General features: G+C 51.6%; 1 protein-coding gene across 3 annotated transcripts in view; it reads left to right on the forward strand.

The window, feature by feature from the left end:
* Positions 1 to 18,174, forward strand: part of DNM1L (dynamin 1 like) — a 42,094-nt gene extending 23,920 nt beyond the window's left edge. For 2 of the 3 annotated variants that reach the window (XM_069763299.1, XM_069763302.1), the window contains 10 exons: positions 165 to 371; positions 504 to 624; positions 709 to 864; positions 1,505 to 1,594; positions 2,088 to 2,180; positions 2,266 to 2,325; positions 7,162 to 7,338; positions 7,420 to 7,529; positions 8,167 to 8,326; positions 16,172 to 18,174. In XM_069763299.1, coding sequence (XP_069619400.1) covers positions 165 to 371; positions 504 to 624; positions 709 to 864; positions 1,505 to 1,594; positions 2,088 to 2,180; positions 2,266 to 2,325; positions 7,162 to 7,338; positions 7,420 to 7,529; positions 8,167 to 8,326; positions 16,172 to 16,228 — 1,231 coding nt within the window. In that variant the 3' untranslated portion in view covers positions 16,229 to 18,174. Of the gene's footprint in view, positions 1 to 164; positions 372 to 503; positions 625 to 708; positions 865 to 1,504; positions 1,595 to 2,087; positions 2,181 to 2,265; positions 2,326 to 6,326; positions 6,390 to 7,161; positions 7,339 to 7,419; positions 7,530 to 8,166; positions 8,327 to 16,171 lie in introns of all 3 variants that reach the window. The other variant, XM_069763301.1, reaches the window with a different exon arrangement.
* Positions 18,175 to 21,574: the final 3,400 nt, after the last annotated feature.

The raw sequence follows: 21,574 nt of genomic DNA on the forward strand, positions 1-21,574 counted from the left end.
GAAAAATACAACTCGTCCCGCAATAAACAAGCCCTCATATGTCTATGGGGATGGGGGAAAAAAAGGTAGCTTTAAGGAAAAAACGATTATGTAAAATCGCCCACCCCTTTTATAATATGATTGCATAGCCCTTTAATTGTCCGTCCTGTCTATCCTGTCCGCAGGCTGCTCATGCACCACATCAGGGACTGCTTGCCGGAGCTGAAGACCCGGATCAATGTTTTGGCCGCTCAGTACCAGACTCTGCTGAACAGTTACGGCGAGCCGGTGGATGACAAAAGCGCCACCCTGCTGCAGCTCATCACCAAGTTCGCCACCGAATATTGCAACACAATCGAAGGAACCGCGAAATATATCGAAACCTCAGAGCTGTAAGTAAACTCGGACCGGCTTTGTCAGGTGGTTGTCAGCCAGCTTTCCCAGTGTCGGCGGCGATTGTTGCCTTTCCCAGTAGCAGCGTCATCCCTTATAGGATAATCTCGGTGACCATCTGCCTTTCTCAGGTGCGGCGGTGCCCGAATTTGCTACATTTTCCATGAAACCTTTGGGAGGACGTTGGAATCTGTTGATCCGCTGGGCGGCCTGACCACGATCGACATCCTCACCGCCATCAGAAATGCGACTGTGAGTTATGGACTGGATGACCGGGGATATGTTGACGTCTTATAACCCCCCGCTAACACCTTTTTGTCATCTTGGCGTCTCTAGGGACCCCGACCGGCCTTGTTCGTTCCGGAAGTTTCCTTTGAGCTTCTAGTAAAGCGTCAGGTGAAACGATTGGAGGAGCCGAGCCTGCGCTGCGTGGAGCTCGTCCATGAGGAGATGCAGAGGATCATCCAGCACTGCAGTAACTACAGCACTCAGGTACCGTCAGCGCAGCACAGAGCTACGTCTGGACCTGCCCATACATCCAGGTGGTCTACACTTATCTCGGCACTGACGTTTTATAATGTCAAGGCAGTTTGAGCAGCTACGGGGTGGGGGAGTCGGCTGTCAGATACAGCCAGACTCCCCAGAGAGGAGGTATACATCGTTTACCATGTTTACCCTCTCTGTAGACACCGCTCTGATCCAGCGCAGTTTATATAGGTTAGAAGCACTGATAGTGCTTCCTCCTCCGGACCCGGTGATCATGTAATTGCTGAGTCCTGGGAAACTGATAGAACCAGGGGGCTGAAATATCCCTGTATCTGGGGATACTATACCAGCCTCAGTTTACGGGGGAATATACGGCAGCCGATTATCAGCTAAGATTGCAGTGACAAGATACAGGTTCTTAAAGGGAGTGCCATGAAGACTTAACCTGGATGTTTTAAAGGGGCAGTTGTCCATCTAGGATCCCCTCTTTGAGCCAGAACTGTGATGGGCCTCTGTACCAGCAGGACCCATTTTGCAAGATTAAACTGTTCGTATGTTACAACCGCGGCCATTTTTTTAAATTTATTTTTGGCATAAAATCAAGGGTTAAATATTTACGTTTTGTTCCGTTTTTTTTTTCTTCCAGGAGCTCCTGAGGTTCCCCAAACTGCATGACGCCATCGTGGAAGTGGTCACGTGTCTTCTGCGGAAGCGACTGCCGGTGACCAATGAGATGGTGAGGAATCCTTCATGGCGTCCGTAAGACAGAAACCTCTTGCAAACAGATCCACTTTCCTACCCGGGGTGTAAATTAACGTCATCCTCAGTGGGGGGCGTGGATGTGTTTGTTGAATCGGACCACCGATTTTCAGGTTATATTTGGCTAAAAATTATTTTTGCAATTGGTTTTCTTTAAAAAAAAAAAATAAAAAAAAAAAAAATGTCCGTCAGAAGGAGCTCACTGACAGATTCTCAGTTAACTCCTTCTGCAGCCACACAACACGGTGCACAATTTAATGAAACCCAATTGCCAAAAAGGAATATTGGCCCAAAATACAGGCATGTAAACCAGAAACAACCCTTTTTTTTTTTTTTTTAAAGATTTTTTTGGGGGGAGGGGGGGAGGGAACAATTGCAAAATTTTAAGTTAAGGCTTAAAATTTTTTGTAGCATAGATGACGCATCGATGTGATGTCTCATCTGCCGCCTTCTTTTACGTTCCCATCCAGGTGCACAACTTGGTGGCGATCGAGCTGGCGTACATCAACACCAAACACCCGGACTTCGCCGACGCCTGCGGGGTGATGAATAACAACATAGAGGTGAGGAACGCCTCGCGCCCGCCCCGTCTAGCGCCAGCGAGGGACGCCTGTCCATTGACGCCCTTTTATTTTGTCCTGCATGCAGGAGCAGAGGCGAAACAGAATGGCCCGAGATCTGCCCCCTCCTGCGGGCTCCCGAGATAAGGTGATCTATCAGGAACGTGGAGGGATTTCTGTAGATCCCGGTGTTGTCTCAGGACAGATATTGCCAGAATAGATGAACGATCGGGGGGTCCGACCGCTGCGACCTCTGCCCATTGCTAGTGACTACATCGGCTCCTCTCTGCATTTTCTTTTACATTTGGACTTGTCTACGCAGATGTAGCAGAGCTTGTTTAACTGCAGTTCTATGTAATGGTAACCGCATGAGCTGGGCCACATAACAAACCCCGCTCTGTGTTTTTTTACCATTTTTATGTTTTAATTTTTCCCTTGCATTTGCTTAATGCATTGTGTCCCATATATATATTTTGCTGTGCATGGATTATCCTGGTAGCACTTTCCTATAAGGATATGGGGGGGGGGGGGGGGGATGGTTGGGAGGGAAGGGGGTCCTATGTAAATTTCATCATTTCTAATTGTGGACCCTTCTACTTTCCCAGCAGACTTGCGTGTAAAGGTGCAAAACTGCTCCAAAACCCCCGACATACTAGATTTTCTTTTTTTAATTGGAACCCTATAAAGTTTTTTGTCTGAAAATGAGTGAAGTATCCCCAGGATCAGGGGGGGTCCGACTGATGAGACCCGTATGGGGAACTTTTATCTCTGCTAGAATGGAGCGATAAGTCTATTCCGTCTCTATGGGGCTACCAGAAACAAATGGCGAGTGCAGCGCTCGGCAGCCCTATAGAGAATGAATGGAGCGACAAGTCTTTTCCTTCTCTATTAGGCTGTTGAAAACGATGGCGAGTGCAGCTCTCGTCAGCCCTATAGAGAATGAATGGAGCGACAAGTCTTTTCCTTCTCTATTAGGTTGTTGAAAACGATGGCGAGTGCAGCTCTCGTCAGCCCTATAGAGAATGAATGGAGCGACAAGTCTTTTCCTTCTCTATTAGGTTGTTGAAAACGATGGCGAGTGCAGCTCTCGTCAGCCCTATAGAGAATGAATGGAGCGACAAGTCTTTTCCTTCTCTATTAGGCTGTTGAAAATGATGGCGAGTGCAGCGCTTGGCAGCCCTATAGAGAATGAATGGAGCGACAAGTCTTTTCCTTCTCTATTAGGCTGTTGAAAACGATGGCGAGTGCAGCTCTCGTCAGCCCTATAGAGAATGAATGGAGCGACAAGTCTTTTCCTTCTCTATTAGGCTGTTGAAAACGATGGCGAGTGCAGCTCTCGTCAGCCCTATAGAGAATGAATGGAGCGACAAGTCTTTTCCGTCTCTATTAGGCTGTTGAAAATGATGGCGAGTGCAGCTCTCGTCAGCCCTATAGAGAATGAATGGAGCGACAAGTCTTTTCCTTCTCTATTAGGTTGTTGAAAACGATGGCGAGTGCAGCTCTCGTCAGCCCTATAGAGAATGAATGGAGCGACAAGTCTTTTCCTTCTCTATTAGGCTGTTGAAAATGATGGCGAGTGCAGCGCTTGGCAGCCCTATAGAGAATGAATGGAGCGACAAGTCTTTTCCTTCTCTATTAGGCTGTTGAAAACGATGGCGAGTGCAGCTCTCGTCAGCCCTATAGAGAATGAATGGAGCGACAAGTCTTTTCCTTCTCTATTAGGCTGTTGAAAACGATGGCGAGTGCAGCTCTCGTCAGCCCTATAGAGAATGAATGGAGCGACAAGTCTTTTCCTTCTCTATTAGGCTGTTGAAAATGATGGCGAGTGCAGCTCTCGTCAGCCCTATAGAGAATGAATGGAGCGACAAGTCTTTTCCTTCTCTATTAGGTTGTTGAAAACGATGGCGAGTGCAGCTCTCGTCAGCCCTATAGAGAATGAATGGAGCGACAAGTCTTTTCCTTCTCTATTAGGCTGTTGAAAATGATGGCGAGTGCAGCGCTTGGCAGCCATATAGAGAATGAATGGAGCGACAAGTCTTTTCCTTCTCTATTAGGTTGTTGAAAACGATGGCGAGTGCAGCTCTCGTCAGCCCTATAGAGAATGAATGGAGCGACAAGTCTTTTCCGTCTCTATTAGGTTGTTGAAAACGATGGCGAGTGCAGCTCTCGTCAGCCCTATAGAGAATGAATGGAGCGACAAGTCTTTTCCTTCTCTATTAGGCTGTTGAAAATGATGGCGAGTGCAGCTCTCGTCAGCCCTATAGAGAATGAATGGAGCGACAAGTCTTTTCCTTCTCTATTAGGCTGTTGAAAATGATGGCGAGTGCAGCGCTTGGCAGCCATATAGAGAATGAATGGAGCGACAAGTCTTTTCCTTCTCTATTAGGCTGTTGAAAACAATGGCGAGCGCAGCGCTCGTCAGCCCTATAGAGAATGAATGGAGCGACAAGTCTTTTCCTTCTCTATTAGGCTGTTGAAAATGATGGCGAGTGCAGCGCTTGGCAGCCATATAGAGAATGAATGGAGCGACAAGTCTTTTCCTTCTCTATTAGGCTGTTGAAAATGATGGCGAGTGCAGCTCTCGTCAGCCCTATAGAGAATGAATGGAGCGACAAGTCTTTTCCTTCTCTATTAGGTTGTTGAAAACAATGGCGAGCGCAGCGCTCGTCAGCCCTATAGAGAATGAATGGAGCGACAAGTCTTTTCCTTCTCTATTAGGCTGTTGAAAATGACGGCGAGTGCAGCGCTTGGCAGCCCTATAGAGAATGAATGGAGCGACAAGTCTTTTCCTTCTCTATTAGGCTGTTGAAAATGATGGCGAGTGCAGCGCTTGGCAGCCCTATAGAGAATGAATGGAGCGACAAGTCTTTTCCTTCTCTATTAGGCTGTTGAAAACAATGGCGAGCGCAGCGCTCGTCAGCCCTATAGAGAATGAATGGAGCGACAAGTCTTTTCCTTCTCTATTAGGCTGTTGAAAATGATGGCGAGTGCAGCGCTTGGCAGCCATATAGAGAATGAATGGAGCGACAAGTCTTTTCCTTCTCTATTAGGCTGTTGAAAATGATGGCGAGTGCAGCTCTCGTCAGCCCTATAGAGAATGAATGGAGCGACAAGTCTTTTCCTTCTCTATTAGGCTGTTGAAAACAATGGCGAGCGCAGCGCTCGGCAGCCCTATAGAGAATGAATGGAGCGACAAGTCTTTTCCTTCTCTATTAGGCTGTTGAAAATGATGGTGAGCGCAGCACTCGGCAGCCATATAGAGAATGAATGAAGCGACAATTCTTTTCCTTCTCTATTAGGCTGTTGAAAACAATGGCGAGTGCAGCGCTTGGCAGCCATATAGAGAATGAATGAAGCGACAAGTCTTTTCCTTCTCTATTAGGTTGTTGAAAACAATGGCGAGCGCAGCGCTCGGCAGCCCTATAGAGAATGAATGGAGCGACAAGTCTTTTCCTTCTCTATTAGGCTGTTGAAAACAATGGCGAGCGCAGCGCTCGGCAGCCCTATAGAGAATGAATGGAGCGACAAGTCTTTTCCTTCTCTATTAGGCTGTTGAAAATGATGGTGAGCGCAGCACTCGGCAGCCATATAGAGAATGAATGGAGCGACAAGTCTTTTCCTTCTCTATTAGGCTGTTGAAAACAATGGCGAGCGCAGCGCTTGGCAGCCATATAGAGAATGAATGAAGCGACAATTCTTTTCCTTCTCTATTAGGCTGTTGAAAACAATGGCGAGTGCAGCGCTTGGCAGCCATATAGAGAATGAATGGAGCGACAAGTCTTTTCCTTCTCTATTAGGCTGTTGAAAACAATGGCGAGCGCAGCACTCTAGAGAATGAATAGAATGGTAGTCTTGCATTCGAACATATACACACTGCTGCTCCATGGTTCTGCGGAAACCCTGCGGTCGGACCCCCACAGTCACCATGTTACCACCCATCCTGCGGACACTTGAGTTTTCACCGGCAATGGCTGCAGGTTGTCGGGGCATGCTGGGAGTTGTAGTTTTCCTTGGAGTTTGCTCCTCTGACCCATGAGTCGTTCTTGTCTTCCCGGGATCCGCCGACCCCTCCGCTTGCTTCTCACCAGACAGGAGGACGTTCTCTTACTGCTCTTGGTTAATTCTGCGTCTGATTCTTTCTTTCTGTAGTCTACCAAAGCTCTAGGGCCCCCGGCTGCTCTGGAGCCCACCACTGCTGATTCTGACGGCAAGGTCTGTGCCAGCTAGGACCACACTGCACGTTGTGAGACATCGGCGCGCGGAGCGGCATGGTCATCGTGTCGTGCTCCCTTGTTGCATGCTGTACATCATCCCTGCATGACACGGGACCCTGCATAACCCACCCTAACACGACCCTCCGACGCTTTCTAGCGCCCCCATGGTGGTGGGTCCAGTTCACAAGGTCCGGGCCTTGGTGAATTTTTTTCCCCCTCTGAAACAGAGCTCCATATATCCCTCCCTTCCATGAGCCGGGCAAGACCACTGCAGCAGGCAAGGAGTTGCCTTCCGGGAGGATTTCGGTGCCGCCGTTTCCTCCCGGTTTCTCTCCTGCGGCCTCGTCCCGTCTCGTTGCTCTCGGTATGGCAGCACGGGCAGATCAGAAAGATGCTTTATAACCAGAATTTGGGTCGTTCCATTTAGGTAACCTGCACATTTCCAGACGTCAGGCGATCATCTCCATTGTGTCCGTCATGGTCTTCACCCTCTGTAGTAGGGGGGCTACATCTCATAGCAATCATGATCTCATTTATTAAAGGGGTATTCCAGGTCCAGCAAATAAACATGAGCTCTGTCTTGTAATGAGCCGGGCTGCCGCGTGCAGGCAGAGATCTTGCACACGGCACAATGCATGACTCTTTTTGCTGAATTTGGGGTACCCCTTTAATGTTTTCCTAGTACGAGATCTCGTGCCCCACGCTATTGCTTCTGCACTTTTTTTTGCAGCGCTCCTTTTGACCGTAGTCTGTGTGTTCTGTCTTTTCAGGCCGCCGTGCCAGCACTGAGCACTGGTGATGCCATCCCCGATGCTGGCACTGGTAATTGGCGGGGGATGTTAAAAACTTCAAAAGCTGATGACCCTCTAATAGATGAGAAGAACAAATTTGCCCCCGTCCTTCCTGCCAGCCCCCAGAGGGGCCACGCTGTAAATCTGCTGGATGTGGTAAGTCTGAGCACCTATATGGACTGGCATGGCCTTTGCCATCTTACGCCCACCGCACATATGTTTCCTTTCTTATTCCAGCCTGTGCCTGTTGCCAGAAAACTTTCCGCCCGCGAGCAGCGTGACTGCGAAGTGATCGAGCGATTAATCAAGTCCTACTTCCTCATAGTCAGGAAGAACATTCAGGACAGGTGAGTGTCTACGGGCAGCGAGGCGCCCCCGCCTCTCTCCGCACCCGCCCCCGCCTCTCTCCGCGCCCGCCCCGCCTCTCTCCGCGCCGGGCCCCGCCTCTCTCCGCGCCGGGCCCCGCCTCTCTCCGCGCCGGCCCCGCCTCTCTCCGCGCTCGCCCCGCCTCTCTCCGCGCCCGCCCCACCTCTCTCCGCGCCCGCCCCGCCTCTCTCCGCGCCCGCCCCGCCTCTCTCTCTCTCCGCCTCTCTCTCCGCGCCCGCCCCGCCTCTCTCTCTCCGCGCCCGCCCCGCCTCTCTCCGCGCCCGCCCCGCCTCTCTCTCTCTCTCCGCGCCCGCCCCGCCTCTCTCTCTCTCTCCGCGCCCGCCCCGCCTCTCTCTCTCTCTCCGCGCCCGCCCCGCCTCTCTCTCTCTCTCCGCGCCCGCCCCGCCTCTCTCTCTCTCTCCGCGCCCGCCCCGCCTCTCTCTCTCTCTCCGCGCCCGCCCCGCCTCTCTCTCTCTCTCCGCGCCCGCCCCGCCTCTCTCTCTCTCCGCGCCCGCCCCGCCTCTCTCCGCGCCCGCCCCGCCTCTCTCCGTGCCCGCCCCCGTCTCTCTCCGCGCCCGCCCCCGTCTCTCTAGTGACGCCCCTTGTGTCTCCTCGCAGTGTGCCAAAGGCTGTAATGCATTTCCTAGTGAACCACGTGAAGGACACGTTACAGAGCGAGCTGGTGGGTCAGCTCTACAAATCCATGCTGCTGGAGGACCTGCTCACAGAGTCCGAGGACATGGCTCAGCGCAGGAAGGAGGCCGCCGATATGTTAAAGGTATGAGTTGTGGGCACAACATGCAGTTTAAAGCGGTTTTCTGCAACTTTCCAATACACTGTGCTTCATCTGTTGCCTGTCGATGAATAGAAACCTGCATTGTTGCCCCTGCCTTGATCTTTCTTATCCTGATGCATGAGCCCTGCACCTTTGTGAGCAGAACATGGTCTGTAAAGGCTCTTAGTAGAGTTGAGCAACAAAAGATCCTTCCTCCGTGGCAGTCTTCACTATGTGCCCCTCTTCCACTTGCTAGGCCCCACCAAAGTCAGGACGGTATGTGAGGACTAGCCGTTAGCCGCCCCCCCCCCTCCCCAAAGTCATGACGTTGCATGAGAACTATCCAGTAAGCTCTCAAAGTCATGATGTGCATCACATGGGATCCAGTCAGCCCAAAAACTGTCTGACTGGAGGCCGGACCAGGGAATCTCAAATTCAATTGTGCCTCTTTGTTGTGGAGAGATTAGCAATCAAAGAATTTGGCATTTAATGAGTTAATGTGCGCAGATAGTTTTCACTGAGGGCGTGTACTTTCTCCCCTGTACGATGCTGACCAATCATAATCATGCAACTATTCAAAGAACATATATACTTGTATAAGGCTATAGACATGCCGCTATCTGTCTCCATTGAGAGTCAGGAGAAGATTACTCCATATAACAACCTACATAGGTATATCAAGGTATTTGCTAAACCACTCACATGAACAGTAAAAGGGAATACATTTTTATTAAGTACAATTAAAAACATATAACGTACAACAAGCACATATATGTGAGGAATTTAAAGAGGAAGTACAAGTAATGATAGGCAGTGGTAAGTCCAAATGGCCAGGGTTAGTATTAATAATATAGGATATATTCAAAGATGGATGCCACACGTTTATACAAGTACGCAGTCTGAGATCGAACCCCATAAAACGGGTAATGCCATATAAGTAAAGTTATATACCCATACTGCATAGTGTAATGAGAGGACCATCACTGCCACCCCGACGCGCGTTTCACGCAGGTGCTTTCTTTATCGCCTCTCATTGGGGGACACAGGAACCATGGGTGTATGCTGCTGCCACTAGGAGGCTGACACTATGCAAATAAAAAAGTTAGCTCCTCCTCTGCAGTGTACACCCCACCGACTGGCATTATACTCTTCAGTTTAGCTTAGTGTCAGTAGGAGGTGGACACGGGTCTTTCATTAGACCCTTATCTACCTCAATGTGCGTCGTTTTCTTTCAGTTTTCCTCGGAGGGATACAGGGTGAACAGTCACACCTGTATTCCCACAAGCGGACTATGAGTACGGTGTGTACTGCCACCCCGTATCCTCATAGATCCCTCACCAGGACCAAGATCCTGGCACACCAGCGTGCTCAGAAGTCCGGTCCTGGCTCCGTCCCCCACCCACTCGCCCACCAGAGCCTGTCGGTTGGAGGAGACGAGGACGTCCATCAGCCCTGGATGTCTCACCCTCCTTTAAGGTTAGTACGGCGTGGGATGTTTTTTAGGTGAGTATTTCCCCTATCCCATCCCAGATCCTTGTTAGGGGGGGGATTCTTGTTAAGGGCTCCCAGACGGTGACCCTCTCTTACCCGGTCATCGCCTGTATCCTTGCGGCGCGGTCGATATTTTATCGGTTCCTGGAGTTCCAGCATTTTCCCCATTCTGCAAGGGCCTTCTGCTCCAGCGCGGGGCCCTTTTCTGGCCGCAGCGCTCTCACCCGTGACCAGCACCTTCTTTCTTGGCAGCTTTTGGCTGCTGTTCGCTCCTTTCCGCGGCGCACTATCAGCGCGGCGGTTTTTCACTGGGCACAGTCCTCAGCGCAGCAGCCCTGCAGTCTATCGCCCTGCTTTTCGCTGCAGCGCATTGCTCCGGCGCCGCGGGAGGTGGATCTGCGGCGCCCTTCAGCGGCGCAGCCTGGCAGGCTGCGGCGCCTGTGCCGCCAGCCTCCCGTCGCGGCGCACTGCTCCGGCGCCGCAGGAGGTGGATCTGCGGCGCCCTTCAGCGGCGCAGCCTAGCAGGCTGCGGCGCCTGTGCCGCCAGCCTCCCGTCGCGGCGCATAGCTCCGGCGCTCTATACCGGCGCCGCGGCTCGTTCCCCGGCCGCCGGTTCCTAATTTAGGCCCCGGCTTCGGCCGGGGCCTACTTCCGGTCTTCGGATCTGTCACTTCCGCTTCTGCGGGCGGGCTTTTTCCCGCCCGACATACTATGACCTGCCCACCGGCGCCTCTGCGTCTAGCTCCGCCCCCTTCCTTGTGGGACACTCGTCTGGTGTGAGCATCGCTTCACACCACAGCAGCAGCCCTTGCAGTGCCTCACGCAGCGCGCCACGCTCCTTCGCCCGCATCTTCTGTGAGCTCAGCACCAGGGGATTTCTCCACCAAGGACAAGTGGGACATCTTCCAGGACCGGGTCCGTGAGTAGCTGCACTGCAGTCTGACACCCCCCTCTGCCCACTGTCCCCTAACCAACTGGCATCTTCAGGGTCCCTCAAAATGTCTTCCTCTAAAGGGGGCCGCTCTCGCCCCCCTACTTCTTCTTCATCTACTACCTTAGTCACGTACTTTGCATGTTCGTCCTGTAACAGCAAACTTCCCTCAGGTCAGTCCTCCCCGCTGTGTCAGTCCTGCAGCAACCCGATTGTTCCCACCGCCCAGGATCCCCCGGCTGTTCCGCCCGAGAGTGATCCCCCCATCCCAGGCTGGGCCGCTTCTCTGTCACAATCGGTGGCCGATTTAACACGGGTGTCTCAAACCCTGGTGTCCGCGCTGGATCGGTTACCCCTGCAGACCCCTGCAGTGGCCAGCGGGTCGCAGGAACCGCCGCCCGAGCCCTCCTTGATTAGCCACAAAAGGTCCAGACAGGAACGTCGGTCTGAGTCCTCTTCGCGTTCCATCTCGCCGCACGGCCCTCCCCCGCGGTTGGTGTCGCACCGTTCCTCCTCCCCTGAGTCAGGCGAGGCTTTATCTGATGCGCCCTCAGAGGAGATGTCGGAGTTGGATCCTAGCCAAATCGCCACCATGAGTGAGTCGGTCCAGAACCTCATTCGGGCTATAAACCAAACCTGTGGCATTAAGGATCCCTCTACGGAACCCGCAGATCAGGCGGTTTCGTTTAGACGGGCCAAACCACCTTCAAAATTTTTTGCCCCTCATCCTGAATTCGAGAAAATCCTGGCCAGAGAGAGAGAGAATCCGACCAGACGTTTTCAGAGGGGAAAACGCCTGGGGGTGTTATATCCTTTTTCACCAGATCTTACCGCCAATTGGACGGTCTCTCCCTCGGTGGATCCACCTGTGTCCAGGCTGTCCACCAACACGGTGCTCCCACTGTCCGGCGGAGCGTCTCTGAAGGATTCTAACGACAGAGTTATAGAATCCTTCGCAAAATCTGCCTTCGAAGCGGCTTCAGCAGCGCTATGCCCGGCCTTTGCTTCCACTTGGGCCTCAAAATCCATCTCAAAATGGGCCAAGGATCTGCGGCGAGGTATCCTGGACGGGGCTCCTCCCGCGCAATTAGCGGAACTTGCCAACCAGATTTCCCACGCTGGTGAATACCTGGTTTCCGCCTCCCTGGATGTCGCCTCTTGTGCGGCTCAGGCTTCCAGCAATGCCGTTGCCATCCGCCGGACCGTTTGGCTCAAGGCCTGGCAGGCGGACTTGTCCTCCAAAAAGTCCCTCACTAGTCTGCCCTTCCAGGGCTCTCGTCTCTTTGGTTCCCAGCTGGACCAGATCATTAAGGACGCCACTGGGGGCACAAGTTCCCTTCTCCCCCAGGCTAAACCTCGTCGCCCTCCTCCTAGACGGCAGTTTCGCTCGTTCCGGCCTTTTCGTCGCTTCGCTGCGTCAAACGCCTTTTCCCAGCAGCAACAGAGGCCACAGGCACGTCAAGAGAAGAAGGCGGTGTCCTTCAGGCCCACTCCGTCCTGGCGTCCTCGCTATTCCCAGGGTAGATCGTCCAGGCCCAGGACTGGAAGATCCACTTCCGCATGACTCTCGGCAAGACTCAAGCCCAACTCAAGCCCAACTCCCAGGTTGGGGGGCCGTCTTCTCCGTTTCAGGGACGTCTGGATTTCCGCAGTAGAGGATGCATGGGTCAGGGAAGTTGTGTCTTCGGGATACAAAATAGAGTTCGCCTCCCGACCCAGAGATCGTTTCTTCCAATCTCGTCCTCCAAAAGATCCCGCTTTGGTTCCGGGCTTCTTCGCAGCCATCGCTTCTCTGCTCAAATCCGGGGTAATCGTTCCCGTCCCAGAAAAGGAACGGTACACGGGTTTCTACTCGAACCTCTTTGTGGTACCGAAAAAAAGACGGCAAGGTTCGTCCCATTCTGGACCTCAAATTGTTGAACAGGAGGGTTCGCCTGAGACACTTCAGGATGGAATCCCTTCGTTCAGTAATTGCTTCCATGGAGGCTCAGGAATTTCTATGCTCTATAGATATCCAGGACGCCTACCTACATGTTCCAATATTTCCCGGACATCACCGTTTCCTGCGCTTCGCAGTGCAACAAGATCATTTTCAGTTCGTCGCCCTGCCGTTCGGTCTCGCAACCGCGCCAAGGGTGTTCACGAAAATCATGGCGGCGCTGATGGCCATTTTGAGAGTCAGAGGCTTGGTCCTGTTTCCATACCTCGACGACATCCTCATCAAGGCTCCGTCCTTTGCTCAGGCCCACGAAAGCTTGTCCATTGTTCTCGACACCTTATCCCGTTTCGGATGGCTGGTCAACCGGAAGAAGTCCTGCCTTATTCCTTCTCAGCGCATCATCTTTCTGGGCATGCTCTTCGACACTCGTCAGTCCAGAGTCTTCCTTCCCAAGGACAAGAGATCCACCCTTTGTCGGGACATTCTCTTGCTCCAGGGTCCTCGGCCTCCCTCCCTCCGATCGGCCATGAAGGTTCTGGGGAGGATGGTAGCTACCTTGGAAGCGATTCCCTTCGCCCAATTCCATTCTCGACCCCTTCAGCAAGCCATTCTGTCTCAGTGGGACAGGTCGGTCTTCTCCCTGGATCGGCCGATCAGACTCTCCTTTCGGGTCAAGCGGTCTCTCAACTGGTGGCTGACGTCTCCTCTCATCTCCCAGGGCAGGTCCTTCCTTCCGGTTCACTGGCAGGTGGTGACAACGGATGCCAGCCTGATCGGCTGGGGTGCGGTTTTTCGCCACCTGACGGTTCAGGGCCGTTGGTCGCTGCAGGAGTCCGCGCTGCCGATCAACGTCCTCGAAATTCGGGCCATCTTTCTGTCCCTCCGCCATTGGGAAAGGATTCTCAGGGGCCTTCCAGTCCGGATCCAGACGGACAATGCCACGGCTGTGGCATATGTCAACCATCAGGGGGGGACTCGGAGCTCCTTGGCCCTTGCCGAGGTGTCCAAGATCCTCCTTTGGGCAGAGGCAACGGTTCCGGTGATATCCGCGGTGCATATCCCCGGCGTAGAAAACTGGGCCGCCGACTTCCTCAGCCGCGAGGGTCTCGCGGCAGGGGAATGGTCCCTACATCCGGAGGTCTTCCATCAGATTTGTCTTCGATGGGGAACTCCGGATGTGGATCTCACGGCGTCTCGGATCAACAGGAAGGTTCCACAATTCGTCTCCAGGTCACGCGATCCTCTCGCAGTGGGCGTCGATGCTCTGGCCATTCCTTGGTCACAGTTCGAGCTGCCCTATCTGTTCCCACCCCTTCCATTACTTCCCAAACTGTTGAAGAAGATCAAAGCGGAAGGGGTGCCGGTCATCCTGATCGCCCCGGATTGGCCCAGGAGAGCTTGGTTCGCGGAGCTCGTCAACCTTCTCGCGGACGCTCCCTGGTGCCTTCCAGACAGGCCCGATCTGCTGTCCCAGGGTCCGATCTGCCACCCGAATTCTCGGTCGCTCAGTTTAACGGCGTGGCTGTTGAGACCGCGGTTCTAAGAGCGTCCGGCCTTTCGGACCGGGTGATTCACACCATGATTCAGGCTCGGAAGCCTTCGTCTTCCAGGATCTACTACCGCACCTGGAAGGCCTACTTCCGTTGGTGCGAGTCCAACCGCGTGCCGCCTATGGTTTTTTCCCTGCCTTCTCTTTTGGCCTTCCTTCAGGCAGGACTGGATTCGGGCCTGGCTCTTAGTTCCCTGAAGGGTCAGGTCTCTGCGCTTTCCATCCTCTTTCAGAAGACCTTGGCCTCTCGGCCACAGATTAAGACCTTCTTTCAGGGGGTAGCCCACGCCGTCCCGCCGTACAGGGCCCCTGTGGAGGCATGGGACCTAAACCTGGTACTGGACGTTTTGAAAGTTTCTCCCTTTGAACCTCTTAGGGAGATTCCTCTATCAGTTTTATCTTGGAAGGTGGCCTTTCTTGTGGCCATCACGTCCATTCGCCGCGTTTCCGAGCTGGCGGCACTGTCTTGCCGCCCTCCGTTTTTGGTCATTCACCAGGACAAGGTGGTCTTCCGACCTCCACCTTCTTTTCTTCCTAAGGTGGTTTCCACCTTCCACCTCAACGAGGACATCGTTCTACCTTCCTTTTGTCCAGCTCCGACTCATCCTCTGGAGCGATCGTTGAACAAGCTGGACCTAGTCAGGGCAGTGAGGATTTATCTGGATAGAACATCATCTTTCCGGAAGACGGATTCATTTTTCGTCATTCCTGATGGCACGCGCAGAGGCCAGCCGGCTTCTAAAGCGACTATTGCTCGCTGGATCAGAACGGCAATTTTGGAGGCTTACCGGGTCAAGAACAGAGTGCCCCCTCCTGGGATTAAGGCTCACTCTACCCGGGCAGTCGGCGCCTCCTGGGCGGTGCACCACAGGGCTTCCGCCCTACAGCTTTGCAAAGCGGCAACTTGGTCTTCCATCCACACGTTCGCCAAATTTTACAAGGTCCATACCTATGCATCGGCGGACGCCAGCCTAGGCAGAAGGATCCTGCAGGCGGCAGTGGTGAGTCCTCTGACCTGATGGAAGTCTGTTTTTCCCGCCCTTGGGACTGCTTTGGGACGTCCCATGGTTCCTGTGTCCCCCAATGAGAGGCGATAAAGAAAACAGGATTTTTGGTTGCTTACCGTAAAATCTGTTTCTTGAAGCCTCCATTGGGGGACACAGCTCCCTCCCAATGTTTTCTGTTGTTATCTGTTCTATGACTGTTCTCACGTTACAGTTCTCAAGTTTGTGTTTATGGTTTTTCAACCTTGTTTCATTATCTCCTACTGCTTTCTCACTAACTGAAGAGTATAATGCCAGTCGGTGGGGTGTACACTGCAGAGGAGGAGCTAACTTTTTTATTTGCATAGTGTCAGCCTCCTAGTGGCAGCAGCATACACCCATGGTTCCTGTGTCCCCCAATGGAGGCTTCAAGAAACAGATTTTACGGTAAGCAACCAAAAATCCTGTTTTATCAAGGGCAGTGTGTCAAATAAACCTCCCTACAACTCTTATATACTACCTAATAGTACTCGCATATAGGCCAATCAAACTGCACATGTGAAGCCATCCCCAGATCCCAGGTGCACCTTGTTCCGGCACTCCTTTCCAGCGTGAAAAATAACTCCATGATGTCAGTAACGCGCGCTGGTGGTTTGTAGAAGCCTTTGTAATTGCGGGGATGTTGGATTCAATGCGCATGTGCTCACGAACGCCATTTTTGTGAAGTCCATATTAGGTTAGACCAGGAGATCAGAGCTGTATCCTTACATCTCGTACACAGAGAAACTTACACCAAGCTGTGGTGGGGGGCGTGTTCTTGTTCTGCTGTGTTACTGCCTGCTTATGATTGGGCAGCATCATACAAGTAGAAAAACACCACGCCCCCAGTGAAAAATAGCTGACACCCAAATTAGCCGCTGACTTATAAACTGTGATTTTCTATGTATCCTCTCAGGCTTTGCAGAGAGCCAGCCAGATAATTGCTGAAATCCGGGAGACGCATCTCTGGTGATCAGGAGGTCGAAACGTCCCATCCGAGATGGAGGAAAAAGTCACACAGCTTGTAGATCCGCATCGCCAGTATACGGCGTATCCGTAATTACATTTTTTTATTATTTAAGAGGAAGTCTCTAACCATATACAACACGTGTTGGGGTACAGATGGGGGCGCTATAAGTCGCAGTCCCCCACCGATCCCCCCAATACTGACTTCCCATTGTGATCGAGCTGAACCAACTTACGGGACTATGGAGCAAAGCATGCTTGGAAGCCCCTCCACCATCATCGTCCTCCCTCGGTTTAGTCCTAGGTGATATGTTTTCTCCGGGAGTCGTACATTTCTCTGGGATCGTGTGAACTTTTTTTTTTTTTTTCTTTTTGGGTGTTTTATGATTTGATATTGCACTGAAATGAAATGTTTCCACATTTTTCCACCATCCAATAAAATTCTCCAGGAGGGGGGGCTCCGCGTGTCGATCATGGGTACGAGAGAATCGAAGATGCGAAACCGCCACGTTTCTAGCATTCTAATTGGCTGAAATTATTAGCTCCGCCCATAGAATGGCCTATAGATGTTAGTGCCCACCTTTTTAAAGGGGGTGACCATTCTCTTAAAAACGCTTTGATCCCATTAAGGTCAATGCTGTGGCAGTCACATGTCGCACCAACATGTCACCACCTAAGGCCAGGGGACAAGGAAAAAATTTAACTTCGAGGGTCAACTTCCCTTTAAATCATGGCACAGAATCGCGATTCTGTTGCTTTAAATATCTTTAATTTTGTTTCTGCGCCGGTTTGACTTTTGTTTTTTTTCTTCTGAAACCATGCCTCCCTCATTAGCATAGTCTTCGGTAAGGGGCAAGCACCGCACCTTTCCAAAAAAAAATGGCATGGAGTGACACTTAGGACCTGCTCAAGTGCAGATCAAAGCCACCACAGAAGTTTGTTGTCGATGGTCGGGTCGCATGCTCTTCTGCCCATGGTCATTTTCGAGGCAGACTATGATAACGAGGGGGATGTGGCTTCAGAAAGTGTCATAACATGAAGTATAATTGCATAAATCGTGTACAGGCAACTTACTAAAGTGGACCACCCCTTTAACGAGTTAAACCAGTGAGTTCTGAAAGCTTTCACTATTCACTTCCCAGAGATTGGAGATCTGTACTGAGCATCCAGCTGAAATGGACAGTGAGAGCCTTATCTGTCAGCTGATCTTGGCCAATCGGCACTGCTGAGAACACTCTTGATGTTTACTGATTGGCTGAGAACAGGAAGCAGGCAGCAGTTTACAGGGCTCCGCCTACAAGTCCTTTCCAGCTAGATACCAAGGACAGCCTGTACTTTCGCCCTAGGTGCATAATGGTGATCATGGTAGTGTTGATGCCACGTTGGGGTAATGTGCCTTTTTAATCTGGACGTTCATAGGAGTGTCAGCGTAAGATGTAACCTTGGGAGGTCGGAAGTGGCGAAACCACCTTTTCAAACTCTACAGAATATGGATCTAAAGACATTGTATCTACCCTAAGGATGAATTTTTGTGGATTTCTATTTCAAATGCAAGATGTAAAAGTCTTATCCCTCGCCCTATTTGGGGAAAGTCTCCTTTGGCACCTGATGAAGCTGCATGTTTCGCCGCTTTGTTTGTCATGAACAATGAATACAGAAAGAGCTCCCTTCATAAAACAAAGCAAGCTTTATCGCCGTACACGTGTGAACATTGTCTCGTACATGTCGTTATTTTCTGTGCCTGAGCATCTTGTCGGGGGTTGCGTGATTACATTTAAAGGGACCTTCACTGGATCAGGAGGTGACGCCGCGCCCTGTGATACGTCTGCTTCCCCACCTAGTCTGTGCGATGTTGGGGAACATGCGCCGCCTGCAGCCACGTGTCCGTCCTGAGACGCTATGTATGTTCTGATGTCTGTGCTTATCATTGTAAATAAACTGGTCCTGCAGAAAGTTCTCATCTCTGATGTCACTCGCCAGCCGTGGCGTCCTCCATTATTAGTCCGGAAATGCGTTAAAGGGGGCATTCCACTCTAATATCGCTTGCCCACAATTGTAATTGCGCTTGTAGCTTATTTTTTTTCTTTTTTTTTTAAAGACTAATCTGTTCCTTTATTAATGAGAAACAGCTGAAGAGCTATGGTAGATCCGAAGCCTCTGTCACTCCAGCTCTATTCACTGCCCCCCAGAGCTGCCTTCTCCTCCTGTTTGACTGACTGGGCCTTTGCCTGATGTCTCACAGCATAGAAGCTGTCAGTCAAGCAAGCAGGAGGCAGCAACGCTGAGCAAGGGATAGAGCTGGAGTGACAGAGGCTTTAGATCTACCATAGCCCTTCAGCCTTATTTGCATATCAATTTGAACATTGATTTTTCAGCAAGAGAGAAGCAGGACTGGCCATGTCAATGTATTGTTGGACTTGTGCGTGTGGTGAACGCTACATGTGCATATAAATAATTGGGTGGGGTACAAGGCGAGGCTGCTGAACAAGTTTTCTATGGCTGAATTCTGGACTTTTATGTGAAAAGCAATTGTTATGGGTTATAGAGCAAGGACCTGCAGTCCTGCTTGTCCCTCCCTTTAATAGAGATACCGGAGTTCTGCTTTCTACGCGCCATAGTTTGACAAGGCCTGGGTCCTTCTGTTACCCCATGAGACCAAGCCGGAGTTTTCCCTGCCCATCTGCTCAAAAATGATAATAATCTTTATATAGCGCCAACATATTCCGCAGCGCTTTACAGTTTGTTTCAAACGCAAATCATAAGTAACAACGTTAACAATACAACAAGTGCAATAAGACGACCCTATTCGTGAGAGCTTACAATCTACAATGACATGCTCATTGATACCCTGTGATTCCTGCTTGCCCCCCTTAAAAAAAAAAAAAAAACTGCTTCTCAAATACCCCCCCCCCCCCAAAAAAAAAAAAAAATCCCAGTTGCATTCACTTTACTGCGTGTGCATGTTGGTAGGGTGCTCTGCGTGGGTGGGGCAAGCAGGCGTGACTCGGGTGTGCTCTCTGCATGGGCGGGGCAAGCAGGCGTGACTCGGGTGTGCTCTCTGCATGGGCGGGGCAAGCAGGCGTGACTCGGGTGTGCTCTCTGCATGGGCGGGGCAAGCAGACCTGACTCGACTTCTCTCTGCATGGGCAGCACAAGCAGCTGTGGCTTGGGTGTGTTCTCTGCATGGGCAGCACAAGCAGCTGTGGCTTGGGTGTGCTCTCTGCATGGGCAGCACAAGCAGCTGTGACTCAGGTGTGCTCTGCATGGGCGGGGCAAGCAGCTGTGACTCGGGTGTGCTCTGCATGGGCAGCACAAGCAGCTGTGGCTTGGGTGTGCTCTCTGCATGGGCGGGGCAAGCAGCTGTGACTCGGGTGTGCTCTGCATGGGCGGGGCAAGCAGGCGTGACTTGGGTGTGCTCTCTGCATGGGCGGGGCAAGCAGGCGTGACTTGGGTGTGCTCTCTGCATGGGCGGGGCAAGCAGGCGTGACTCGGGTGTGCTCTCTGCATGGGCGGGGCAAGCAGGTGTGACTCGGGTGTGCTCTCTGCATGGGCGGGGCAAGCAGCTGTGACTCGGGTGTGCTCTGCACGGGCAGCACAAGCAGGCGTGACTCGGGTGCTCTCTCTGCATGGGCGGGGCAAGCAGGCGTGACTCGGGTGCTCTCTGCATGGGCGGGGCAAGCAGGCGTGACTCGGGTGCTCTCTCTGCATGGGCGGGGCAAGCAGCTGTGACTTGGGTGTGCTCTGCACGGGCAGCACAAGCAGCTGTGACTCGGGTGTGCTCTGCATGGGCGGGGCAAGCAGCTGTGACTCGGGTGTGCTCTGCACGGGCAGCACAAGCAGCTGTGACTCGGGTGTGCTCTCTGCATGGGCGGGGCAAGCAGCTGTGACTCGGGTGTGCTCTGCACGGGCAGCACAAGCAGCTGTGACCCGGGTGTGCTCTGCACGGGCAGCACAAGCAGCTGTGACTCGGGTGTGCTCTCTGCATGGGCGGGGCAAGCAGCTGTGACTCGGGTGTGCTCTGCACGGGCAGCACAAGCAGCTGTGACCCGGGTGTGCTCTGCACGGGCAGCACAAGCAGCTGTGACTCGGGTGTGCTCTCTGCATGGGCGGGGCAAGCAGACCTGACTCGGTGCTCTCTCTCTTCATGGGCCTTACTAGCCTATCTGACTGCAGTTAAACAGCTTTTTGTTTGAAAAATACCAATCACAATTTTTTTTTTTTTACGCCTTTTTTATCCTGTGACCAGAGACTTGGTCCAACCACTGTGTGATATTTTAAGTCTTGGGTTTGAAGTGTGGGGGGCCATTGGTTCTGTCATTTCATTTATATAATAGACGGTAAATAAAGGTTTATAAAGTATAATCTCCTTAGTAATCGCACATTCAGCAATCGTTTAAGCCGGACGTGCTAAGATTAGAAAACTTTCCCAATTAAAATGAAGAGAAAAGGCGTCGCCTCCTATTTATACATGACTGCAGGACTACACAAGTATATTTGTAGTCTGTCACCATAGCGACACATAGCTCTGCATAGGAGCAGTATACACAAAATGGTAGATTGTTTTTTTTTTTTTTTTTTAATAAACATTGTTTCCTGTAATTTTTTTTCTAAAATGCATGAAATCAGCAAGATTGATGCAAAAAGTCTTAATACCCTTTCACTTCAAACCATGCAATGCCATAATAACGGGGATGTAGCAGCAATTTGGAAGCATCCTCTGTGCCAGGAGGGGATCTGTGCACAGAGAATTCGTATGATGGATCCCTGAACAAATACCGTAATTTTTCCATTAAAATAATACTTTGGAGGGTTAATGCGGCCTCTAAAAATGCTGGTTCTCACCTTGGCGGCTCCCGATTCTCTTACCCCTAAAGCGAACTGCTTCTTTACGCGGCTGATCTGTATTTGTAGAAAATTGTACTTACCGCAAAAATATTCCAAATATACTATACAAACCAAATATTGTGCATATCAGTTAACATCCAATACAATTTAAACAATTTACATGGTCCCCCCCCCAGCCATTAAAACGTATTTTAACGTTTAGATCTGTCTAGTGTGTTCATGAATTAGCCCAATTCTTATAATCTGGATATTGTCAGTTGCTAGTTTTCAGTGGGTGTGTCCTCCATCAGCATTCTGCCAGCACTATAGGTTTAAGAAGATCCTTTCCCTCATGCAATGTTCTTCTCCTGTCCATCTGTATAACACAGGGCAGCGAACACACCTAAAACACCGCCCCCTCTTCCTGTAGGACAGCTCCACTTCCTGTAGGACAGCTCCACCCACCACTTCCTCTAAGACAGCTCCACTTCCTGTAGGACAGCTCCACCCACCACTTCCTCTAAGACAG

This window comes from Ranitomeya imitator, chromosome 4, assembly GCF_032444005.1.
Source record: "Ranitomeya imitator isolate aRanImi1 chromosome 4, aRanImi1.pri, whole genome shotgun sequence".
NCBI classification, from domain to species: domain Eukaryota; kingdom Metazoa; phylum Chordata; class Amphibia; order Anura; family Dendrobatidae; genus Ranitomeya; species Ranitomeya imitator.